The sequence below is a fragment of the Eschrichtius robustus genome, chromosome 11 (assembly GCF_028021215.1).
Source record: "Eschrichtius robustus isolate mEscRob2 chromosome 11, mEscRob2.pri, whole genome shotgun sequence".
Lineage (NCBI taxonomy): Eukaryota > Metazoa > Chordata > Mammalia > Artiodactyla > Eschrichtiidae > Eschrichtius > Eschrichtius robustus.
Window position 1 is genome coordinate 66,454,671 of NC_090834.1, and position 12,551 is coordinate 66,467,221.

At 36.7% G+C, this 12,551-nt stretch overlaps 1 protein-coding gene across 2 annotated transcripts in view; it reads right to left on the reverse strand.

The window, feature by feature from the left end:
• Positions 1 to 12,551, reverse strand: part of STK33 (serine/threonine kinase 33) — a 78,111-nt gene that overhangs the window by 38,735 nt on the left and 26,825 nt on the right. For both annotated transcript variants that reach the window (XM_068556240.1, XM_068556239.1), the window contains exons 8-10: positions 11,034 to 11,109; positions 6,541 to 6,653; positions 6,001 to 6,086 (exon numbers count right to left, since the gene is read on the reverse strand). In XM_068556240.1, the coding sequence (XP_068412341.1) occupies positions 6,001 to 6,086; positions 6,541 to 6,653; positions 11,034 to 11,109 (275 nt within the window). The remainder of the gene's footprint in view (positions 1 to 6,000; positions 6,087 to 6,540; positions 6,654 to 11,033; positions 11,110 to 12,551) is intronic.

Genomic DNA, 12,551 nt, shown 5'->3' on the forward strand with positions numbered 1-12,551 from the left:
TTGAATATACTGTTCGAAAAAGCACCTCACTCTTCTTCCAATCTACAAAACCAGTAATTCTTCTAGACTTTCATCTTACCCCATTTTCCTAGTCACCTGAAAAATAGTTTTTATTCCTTTTACTCTTTTATCTAACATTTCTACTTAGTTGAAAAATTGTGTTGATTCTCTGTCTAATGTCTATTTCTCCCCTCTCCTCTGTTCCATTCTCGCTGCCCTCGTTCCAATCTTTATTATCTCACCTGAGTCCTATTTCAGTTCTCCAACTTTGCTTGCCACTCTGCAAACCATATCACACACACTGTTGCCAGATTATTCTTCCTGAAGTTCTGTCTGCCCTGGCCAGCAATACATCCACCAACCCACTAACTGAGAGAGTTGACCTGTGAAGAATCTTAGACACTTGCTACTTGTTCCCAACCTGCTCCAATGCCTATCCTGTTCTATCTCCCCATTAAGATCCTGCTTCTGCCCTTCAGCCATGATCTGTGCATAAGGATCCCTCAAATTTATTCCTAGGGCTATTCTGGCTTCACACTATTTCAGCCAGGATACTTCATTAGAAGAGGAGCTCCCCCCTCAGAATAGCCGACAGACCCCATCCAAGTCCACCCAAATCACTCCACAAGGGTTGAAAGGACAAAGCAGAAAACAAAACTCACATAAGTTCAGCTATGATCTGGTACTTCAGTGCCTTTCAGTAGCAATCCATTGTCAAACAAGTCAGATACAAAGTCTTCTCTATGTAGGTCAAGGTCTAGAGCAAAATAGCCCTAATCTGCCTTTACAGCTTAATTTCCCACTACTTCCCTACATGTCTTCTATGATTCTAAAAAACAGAACTACTAATATACTTCATTTTTTTCTTTCTCTATATCTTTGTAAAGTTCTTTCTATCTAGAATCCCCTGCCTTCTTACCATGACTCCAACTTTAATATCTACTTTTACCCATTCATTTAGAGTCAGATCACATATTACCTTCACTTTAAGTGGTTTTTGTAACCCCCTAAAGGGAATAATAGCTCTCTTCTTAAAAACCTAATAGTACTACCACTATACTATATACTATATAAATACATGTTTTATATATTAAATATAATATATATTTAATATACATTAATAAGTACAAATATGATATAAATATATAATACGTATTTTATAGAATATATATTTTATACAGTATATTTTATATATATATATATATTATATGTATACACACACACACACACACACACACACACACACACACATCATATACTCATTCTCTGCCTGTGTTTTTGTTTTAAACTCTCCACTATGCTGTGGGCAACCTGTAGGAAGGGACTATGCCAGACTCATCCTTGTGTCCTCCATAGCACATAGTAGTTATTCAATAAATATTTGTTTGAATTATTAAGTATATATCAATCACTGAATTTTGAGTAAATGCCCAAGGTTCCTGGTTCATGAGCTTCCAAACATAATTCTTATTTATAAAAAAACTTCATTAAAGAGGGTTTCCAAAGCATATTCATGTACGTAAGATAATTCAGAATTTAAGAATAACTAAATATATCAATAGTAAAATAAAGGTAAGAGCCTTAATATATTTAGGAAGAAAATATACAGTAGGAAAAAATTAGTTAGGTATCAGAATAATTACCAATAATTAGTTAGGTATCAGAAAATTTCAATTCTTTTACATAGAGTTTACAGGGTAAAGGTTAAAAGCTAATGACCAAAGCCTAAATAACAGTTTGTGAATTAGTGAACAAGGACCCTGTTCACACATAGGAAAGAGTGTTCTGAAGTTAGACCCTACAGTTCATTACAAGAGCATTTGTAAAGTGTGACTAAAAAGCAAAGTACACTGTAATTTGTGGTAAATTACTCAATGGGAGAGACTGTGTTTTATTCATCTTTGTACCCATATAGTGCCTGATGAATTAAAATCAAAAGACACTTGTTAAAATCAACATAGACATTTAAATGACTGTTGTCCCATTTAAAATAAGCCACCCTACAAGACTGACGCACTATAATAATAATTTCCTTCCGTCAAACAGCTTGCAATTGTTCCCCACTATCTATGGCAGGAAGTTAAAACTCTTTAGCCTGGGATTCAAGTGCCCTCACAATTTTCTTTCCTTTTCTAAACGGCTTATTTCCCACTTCTTTCCTTCAGGCATCTTATTCGTCAGTCAAATTGAACTTCCTGATTTCACACTTGCTTGCCTCTGTATCTCTCTGATCATCTGGCAATTTCTTATGTCATTTATCATTTTCTTCCTTGCTTTGTATCTTATACATAGCTTGTTTTCCTTATTATATTGTAAGTTCCTCATGTCAGAGACTAGGTCCTATATGTCTTTAACTATATTTTATTACCTACCACAGGGCCTGGCACATGGTAGGCACCAAAAAAAAAAATCTGTTGAAGGAATTACTGAATAATACCAGTAGAGCTCAAATCCGGAAACTACTTTTTGACAAGCCATAAAAGAAAAATGCTTTGTTAATTTATGGCAGAGTTCTTAAATATAAGCAGGCATTAAAAATACTGGGGAAACTTGTTAAATATGCAAATTTTTGGTGTTAGTTGTTACCAGGGGACTTAATACCAAGGGGCAACTGTAACTATCTAATAAGGAATGAAGTCCTGAACCACTGTTGAGAATGAAAAGGGCAAAAAAGAAGAAAAGGATAAAGAGGATAACAGGCACACTCTTGGCAGTGGGAGTCATCATCAAACTCTTCCTTTGTAGTATAGTCATTATTGGCTGTTTTTCCTTGCATCTGATCTTCGACTTTTTTTTTTTAAATACCTGGTTTTTTGTTTTGTTTTGTTTTTTATAAATTTATTTATTTATTTTTGGCTGTCTTGGGTCTTCGTTGCTGCACACAGGCTTTCTCTAGTTGCAGCGAGCAGGGGCTACTCTTCGTTGCGGTGCGCAGGCTTCTCACTGCAGTGGCTTCTCTTGTTGCAGAGCACGGGCTCTAGGTGCGCAGGCTTCAGTAGTTGTGGTGCACGGGCTCAGTAGTTGTGGCTCGCAGGCTCTAGAGTGCAGGCTCAGTAGTTGTGGCGCACGGGTTTAGTTGCTCCGCAGCATGTGGGATCTTCCCGGACCAGGGATCGAACCTGTGTCCCCTGCATTGGCAGGCGGATTCTCAACCACTGCGCCACCAGGGAAGTCCTGATCTTTGACTTTTTAAATCAGGATGACAATATCTGTTTTAGACCCATTCACTTAAATGTACATAGAGAAGCAATGATTATTTTTCTCAGAATACTTTTCAGATATGTACTGTATTTCAAAATGCACAATATATAGGTAAACCATAGAAACTTTTTATCCAATAAAGCTCTTTGAAAAGAATGTTACTATTTGTTCAGTATTGGAAGATCAGCTCTGGTTATAAAGCAGTAAGGCACTGAGAGAACTAACGTGTTCTCTTTAGATTATTTCAAACAGAGGATATGAATTACAGGAAGCAAGACTTCAAGTGGTTAAGAAGAAAAGAGTTTTGCCTTTCAGAAGTTTACAAAATGCCAGTATTCTAAACTTCATACACTGAACTCCTTAGGATAGTCTGATATAGTACACGCTATCTGTCACTTCTCTATCCATTTGGCAAAGACTACATAGAGACAAATGTTACAGAGGCTCAAAAATGGAGACTTCTGGAAAAATGACCAAAGCCAGAAATAAAGTTGTACTAATTAGAAAACAAATAATTAAATGGCCAAACCCGAATGTTGTGTGATGCTGAAAAGAGATAGATTTCTAAAGCATACCATCTGTTTTACAGTTTTTATTTTACTGTACTGCAGATCTACTCAGTAGTTTTGCAATGATCTAGCTGCTAACTCATTTGCACAATTACTTTAGGCCAGAAATACTTATTGCACAGAATCATTTGAGAGTTCAACACATTCACAGAAGAGGGCAGATATAAACCATTTTTGAGTGAAGACAATTTCTTTATCCCTTAAAGAAAAAAAAATGTTATTCAAAAAAATGATTAGAAATTGCCAAAAGAAAATCAGAACGCTATCACTATAAATTTATGGTATCTAAACCTATCTAGGCCTTCAGGGTCACCATCAACCCCTCTGTTGGCCATTCTAATGAAAACTCATTCTCATCTCGACCCCTCGGCAGCATTTACCTGGGAGCTGACTGCTCCTGCTTTCTCAAACACTTTTCTCACTTAACTTCCTTGGTACCACCCTCCTGACTTTCCTTCTTCCTCATCAGCTATTCCTTTTCAGCCTCCACTGCTAGCTTCTCCTCTTCTAAATGTTGTAGTGTTTAAGGCAGGGTGCTGAGGCCTCTTGTCCTTTCTATCTGTATTTTCTTCCTAACTTATCTCTTCAGCCCAATGGCTTTACATGGCATCTATATACTCAGGATTCACAGATTTATATCTCCAGCTCATTCTTCTCGAGTTCTAGGCTCATACATTCAATGATCTATTTGAAATCTCCACTTGAATGCTACATAGGCATCTCAAATTTAGCATGTCTCATATGGAACTCTTGACTCACCACTCTTGCCCCAGAAAAAAAAAATCTATTTCTCCTGCAGTCTTCCACATCTCAGTAAATGGCACTACCATCCAACCAGTTGTTAAAGCAAAATCTAAAAATCATCCTGATTTCTCCCTTATCCTTATCCCTTATCTGATCCATCACCAAGCCCTATCAAATATACCGAAAAAATATATTACATTTATTTCTCTTCAACTCTATTGCTACCACCCTGTCCAAGCCACCATCATCTCTCAACATTACTACTGCATTGTAAGCATAGCATGTATCTTCAGTACCTAACACAGTGTCTAGCAAGTCATAGATGTAAAATAACTTTCTGCATAGATAAATATTACTTAGCAATATTCCTATGTCTCTAAGAGAATCTCCAATTTCCATTCTCAGACATTTTCTGACATACCTACAGACATTCATTTACTGAATCATCTACTCATTCAGCAATTACTTATTATTGTATTAATTGGTATTAGGTTTAACTGCATATTTCACAGTACCTCAAAGATGACAGACGTTTGTTTCCTGCTCATATAAAAACGTCTGGAGGTAGGCAGTCAAGGGCTGGCATAGCAGCTCTATATGCTAAGAGCCCTGGTTCCTTGCATCTTGTTGCTCTGCTATCCCGTTTATAAATTCCACTTTATGATCTAATATGGCTACTTAAACTCCACCCATCACAGCTGCATTTCAGTCACCAGGGAAGAAGATGGATGTGAGGAAGGCCATACCCCCTCCATTTAAGGACACTTCCCAGAAATTGCTCCTACCTCCACTTATATCTCATTGAGCAGCACCATAACTAGCAACGATGGGGAAGAACTAGCAAGGAAGACTAGATAGCAATGTTACCAGCTAAAAGTCAGGATCCTCATTTCCATAGAAGAAAGAGAAAATAAATATTGAGAGGTAGTAGCATCCTCTTCCAAAGTTCCTGTTGTGACCAGATAATGTTCTGGGTACAGGGATACAAAGATCAGTAGGACATAGGGTCACTGCTCAAGGCGTTAGTCCAAAGGGGGAAAGCAATATGTTAATGAATAATTACTCAAGATTTCAAGCCAGGCTACAGACACTGTTAGAAGACCTTGGATTTTCTGAATCCCTGAAGATTCCTTGCATCCAAAGAGTTGAAAGAGAAGTAGATGGTTCCAGTGCTTTACATCACTAAATTATATAGACTGCTTCAATATTCCACAGCTTTAATAATGGACATTTCTCAGCTCTATTTTACTGGATTTGCTACAAAAGAAAAGTTCATTTAAACCTCACAACTGTGGTAGTACTTTTAACAGTTTGAAAATACCCATTTCAGAAATGTGGCAACACTCAATAATTTTTTTAACTTGTCAGAAGATGAAACTAAATGACTGTTTTAAGAAGACTATATATAAACTACAAGGCCAGATGAGAAGAAATAAGCAATGACAGCATGCCAAAAAGAAAAAAAAGAAGTAATACTGTAACTTACTGTTAACCACTGGTTATCTAGTAGTTCCTTAGCTGTGATTCTATGAGCAGGATCTACTTTCATAAGTTGTTTCAAAACACTTTTAGCTGCAAATAAGGGAAAAACCCTGAAAGTCTGATTTATCTCAACTATAATTAGTACCACACATTTTCCAGTTTATTTAGGATTAGGTCTGTATAATATGAAGGAAACTTGTCAGTTATAAAATAAATATCATCAATACAAATGGCTAATATTAAATAAAGTTTAAGGCCTAAAGTGAGGTTTTATTGCCTGGATTACCTGGTTTATGGTCTATAGTAAAAATTAGCTAGATGATCAGCAAATTTCCTCTTCAATTTTTATTATGCATTTTCTGTTTTTGCTGAAAGTTTCAACTATAACAAGCACAGTGAAGATATCACTATTACCACAAGTAAATAGTGTATTTCTACAAGCAAATTTAATGACTAACCAGAGATCTAAAGTATCTGAATTACTGGCCGCCTTTCTTATATTATGTATACTTGCTTTAGTAAATAATAACAAATCTATACTTACCAGAATCACTTATGGAATCCCAGACTGAATCTTTAAAATGTAGTTCTCCCTTTCTTATTAACTCAAAAAGCTTCTCTTCTGAGCTTGCCATAAAGGGTGCTTCTCCACATAATCTACAACAAAGACAGTCATTTTGTTAAGATTTTTTTTTAAATAATCAGAATAAGGCTATTAAAAATTAAGTTTCCACAGGACTTGGAAGTAGTGGTGCTTCATATTTAGGTAAAGGAGAGAAAGAGGTGGGAACTTCTCTGGATGTAGAAATGGAAGCGAAGGGCTTTTGCAAGATCTGTGCTAGGCTCTTGTATACATTGGAACTTCCACATTTGCAAATGACCCAAAGCTCTTCCAGGTGGAGAAACACTAAGGGGTTAAAATACAGAAAGGTGTGTGAGTTTAAGTGCACAGTAATAGTGGTGGATAATAGAGGAGAAACACTTCAATGTGAGCAAAGGTAAGGTAACGCCTTAAGGTACATAATTCACATTGGACTTACAGAAAGATATACAGAGTTATCAGAGTCTAACAAGAGTTATCAGACTCTAATGACCATGTAAGAGTTTTATCCGTGGTAAAATGCTACACGAATGTTAGTGATAGTAAGAATAACCCTGGGGTCTACAGGCTCTGAGTCAAAACCAAAAATCCATTAAAATGGCCACAACCCTTCAAAAATGATACATAAAATGAAGAAAATCTGAATGAGGAAAATCAGATGAATCTGACCCTTCAGTCTGGAAGGGTGAAAGCTGAGTACATGTAACGACCAACATCAGTAAAGCCATGTGTATACAGTAAACATGGGCTTATGTGTAAATTCTGTAGTCCAGGGACTATGAGTCTTTAGAGTCTTTTAAAGGAAGTACTGTGCTATACTTTACAAAGAGCATGGTAAGCCTATGCTTCAATAGGTGATCTAGTCCAAAACTACAAGAACATGCTTAAAAGTTGCAAACGTTAGCCATCATCTTTATCATCAACCCCAACATCTGAGGGCAACCCTGCAGACAACAACCAGATTTTCCCAATGACAACCAGAGAGAAGTTGGACCTGGACTCATCACAGAGGCCACTCTAACTCTGTATGTCTATTCTTCAACTCTCAGGATTATACTTTTCCACTTTATTATGGAAACAATAAAACGGCAGAATTCCATTACACTTCCCAAATGCTGGTCTATTATGTACATAAGTATAATGTACAATGATCTCCAGGCCTCTTAACAGATTTTTAATGATTTTTGTTTTTAGTCATATTTTTCTTAAAGTTCTTCAAAAATCTTTCCCATGAATATTTTTTGAATAAGTCTAAATTTGGTAAATATCTTACACGACAATGATTTTCTGGGGGGGGGGTGTGTGGGAGGGGAGAGCTGTACTCATCCTAGTAATTTATCAAACTAGGCTGGACAACACAGCTTTTCATTTACCAATAGGTTCTTGTTAAGCGATAAACATTTATTAAATTGTTCTGCAAACTCTCATTTTAATACTTTTTATTTCTCCAGCTCATTCTGACCCTCCTCTCTCTGATCTTACTTGCCTTACTACTGTTTAGTTTTAAAATGCAATTAAAAAAAGCCAAAAAAATGGTCTTATGGGCAATTACAATCTATTATATCAAGTACAGGCCAGCAAAAGCCCGGCTCATTGAGTCTGTTAACAACCAGTGATATGCACATTCACCAATTTCTTAGCTGCTCCCGCACTGCCTGACTAGCGTGCAACTATATAGCTCAAGGGCTACATTTTAAAAATTCCACTTTTTTCTGTCCTTTACAATTTTACTCACACAAAATGTATCTAATGGTTGGTCAATCAGCAGCATATGAAATTTTATGACAGCAATTTTCTGCACATCCAGAAAAGGGAATCCAAGACATGAAAAATGCCTTTTAAAAGCCTTCCTATTATTTTGCTTCATAGGAATCAAAACAGCAAAAGATAGTGTCCATAAAGAGTATTTATGCTAATTTCACCTTGAGAAAGTATGTTATCATTGTCCAATTAAGTAGCCATGAAACAGGGGTAACTGATAAACAAGAAAATAACCCCCCTGGAGAAGATAATATGTTTGTGCCCTTGTTGAAGAAAATTATCTATAAGACCACTGGGCTCAGGCAGATTAATGAATAGGCACTGATTAGCTAAGTAAGAGTCTCCTGTAAAGAAAAAATATGTCATTATTATGATACGCAGTCATGCTCAGAAGCAGAAAAATTAAAATTACATCTTTAAGTAGGAGAAAAAAATTTAAGGTATGTAATACACTATCACTTCCCTTAACACCAAATTCAAACTAAGAAGGCAGCAAATACCACATGAATGGTGTAATAATAGATCACATATATTATGTTTGACTTGTGTTGTCCAGAAAGTCGTGAGAGTATAAAACACTAATTTTAAATAGTTGTATTTTTAATTTAAAACTAAGGCTCAGAATTTTTTTTTTTAATTAATTAATTTATTTTTTAATTTTTGGCTGTGTTGGGTCTTCGTTTCTGTGCGAGGGCTTTCTCTAGTTGCGGCAAGCGGGGGCCACTCTTCATCGCGGTGCGCGGGCCTCTGACTATCGCGGCCTCTCTTGTTGTGGAGCACAGGCTCCAGACGCGCAGGCTCAGCAGTTGTGGCTCATGGACTTAGTTGCTCCGCGGCATGTGGGATCTTCCCAGACCAGGGCTCGAACCCATGTCCCCTGCATTGGCAGGCAGACTCTCAACCACTGCGCCACCAGGGAAGCCCTCAGAATTTTAATATGATTCTAATCAGCACAGAACAATGATCAAAAACTTTGTGAATACATTTATACTTTATGCAATCTAAGCAGTGATATGTCAGCTATCTGAGTTACAACTACGATCACAACATCCAATTTCTACTGCCTGTGTATTCCATTTCACAGGACTGTGAAAATGTAACTACTGTGATGTCAATATTTAGAAACGATCTGGAAGAGGTAGTGCACAGTGAAATCTTCAATATGACCATAAAACTAATGTTGCATCAACATAAAAACGTTCATATTCACCAACAGGCAGAACAGTAACCACTAACTTTTCAGAACATCTCTTAGACAATTCACTTTAATTCAATTTAACAAACATATATTGAGCACTGACTACATGTCTACTATTGTACCAGATACCAGGGATGCAAAGATGAATCATTGCTCTGTCCTTCATGGAACTTAGAGCAAGAAAAACAGGTACAATACATAATACAATAATTATATTCCATTATAATCTAGCTTTTAAAAGTGCAATGAGAACACAGAAAAGTGAACAATTTATTCTATCATATTTACACATGTGCAAACTTTCCTGATTAAATATTCTTATTATTTTGTTTTTCTTTCAACACTACTGTTTTACATACATCTTTGTCTATTGCCTTAAATTCCAAAAAGTATACACATAATGAATGTAGTAACTCTGCTGGGGTAGAGTAGGACTTAGGGAAATAGAAGTCTTTACTGTGTGAGCTGGACACACCCAGGAAAGAGGTTAGTAGAGAAGAAAAAAGAACATCTAGGCAGAATGAACTGCATGAGCAAAGACCCAGAAGCATGCAATACAGGGTGCCTGAGTCATAAGGAGTGGCCTAGAGTGGCCACCAGCACAGGGTAAGTGAATGGGAACACATATGCAGACCAAGATTAGAAAGGCACTCTGGAGCCAGGCCGTGGAAGCTTTGTGTCATGCCATGCGGGGATGCTCTGAGATTTTTCTACAGCAAGGGAGAATTACCAGAGGTTGTTAATCAGTAAAGTAGTACAATCAGATTTGTGATTCAGAAAGACAACTCTGACAACTGTGTGAAGGATGAACCCGAGGCAGGAGAACTGACAGAAAGACACTGTAATCTTCTAGAAAGGGATCGTAAGGAGACAAGTGAAGAGAAGTGAAATAATAGGTGAGGACACTTCAAAGGAAAAATACAGGCCATGGGGTTTGACTGAATCTTGAGAGTGAGACAGAAGAGAGATCAAGAAAGGCCAACGTTTTCAGTAGCATGAAGAGAAGTAGAAACAACAGAATACTCCCTGGACCCTGGGCTGAACATTTATCTGGTTACTGCCCGCTCGTCACACGTGCCCTGTCCATCAGGTGGCTCTAGTGCCAGGTCCCAGGACCTCCCTCTACCTGATGCTCTATAAGTGAATCTCTTGAGAAAATACAAAGAAGCTTTTGTTTTGTAGCAAAGGATCAGGGAGGTGCTGAGGCAAGTTTTTCATGTTGCTCAGATCATGCAGTGCATTGTAGCATTTATAGATCAATGAAAAGCAAAGCTGAAAGTTATAAATTGATTGTATTAAAAAAATACCTAATGGATGTACCTGACAACTAATAAGACACCTTTTAGAATGACTTCCCAACTGTTTCTTTAGTCGCTTTCTTAAAACTATATTGTTTAGTTTTAATTTAAAGTCTATGTAATTCTACTGTTAGGGATCATCCATTCATTTTAAGTTGTACATTTAGCAGGGTACTTACAAAATGTACATTATGACACCTATGCTCCAAATGTCACACTGCTGGCTATAGTCGTGGGCATTGATAACTTCAGGGGCTGCCAAACAAGCAGAAATAAAATAATATTAATAATACAATAAATGACTTTTAAATGCTTAAACACAAAGCATGAAAAATGTGCTGATGTGCTGTAATTTATTCCCCCACAGGGAAAAAGAGAACCAACAGCAGATGTTAAGTGAATAATGTACAGGCCTTAACAATTGATGTCGCTGTATCCTCACCCCTGTTATTTAGCTTCTAATGGAACAATGGCACACACTGTATAGCTAAATGCACAACTCTTCATCTCTTTCAAATTGTTAAGAAATGATTTTACAAAAATTGTGTAGTTATAGTAGAAGACAACAATATCTCAGTTCTTTGTCAAAAATAGAATTGAAAACATGCCTTAAGTAGATACAATTTAAAACAAGCCCAATATGTAGAAATCTAGATTTACAGAGAAACTAAGATAAACGGTTCTAAATCACTTCAGTAAAATAACAGTAGTAATAATAACATCATAGCACTCCTATGACAGTATGAATTATCTTCCACATTTTCTAAATGAGAAAACTAAGAGAGAGAGCTCCTATAACATAACTTGATCAAAAAGCCAATTAGTCCCAGGGTGATGACTAGGATGCAGGCACTCCTGACTCCCCAACTCTGGGCTACTTACTTACAATGTGTCCACAATAGGGCTCCTTTAAACAATCTTCTCAAAGTAGAACTTTTTTTTTACTTTGAGGTAGCACATTTTTTAATGATTAGATTTTTTATAATGGCTGGCTTTGTAAAAAGTCACATATGATATTCCAGGAATATGTCTACTATACTTCTACAGCTAGGTAGCACCACACAGGGCCAACTGTAAGTTATACGTGGATTCACCCCTGCGTCGTTCAAGGGTCAACTGCGTGTATTTGAATAGAACTTTAAAATTTACAAAGTACTTTTGTATAGATGATGTTATTTGTATAAATTATGTTAAGAATCATGTGAGACAGGTATGTAGCCATGACTTACTTTGCCAGCGAGGAAATTAAGGTTCAGGTACACATATGAAGCGACTCACCTAAAGTGACACCGTTACACAGCACCTCCCATGTAAAAGGTGTTTTTACTTTAGAAAACAGTTTCAATCACCCCCCCAACACACACACAGCTTTTATAACTACTAAAAGCAAATGAAATTTCATTTCCTCTGCCTATTGTTAAAGGAACTAAAAAGCAACAACAAAGGAGTTAAAAGGTAAACAGAAGAAAGAGAACAGGCTCAACCGGAGATAATTAACAAACTGAGTAATTCTTCTCCAAATCACTGAAAATTAACTAATTAATATTTTCCTTAAGCAATTACTTGTATTCTTTAACTCTACTTAAACTTTTAAAGTATGCAATCATTAAAGCTCAAGTTGCCCTATGGCTGCATGTCTACGACAAGGGCAGATTCCGTGATCCGATTCCCTGACAGATCTCCATGTAGGTGCATCA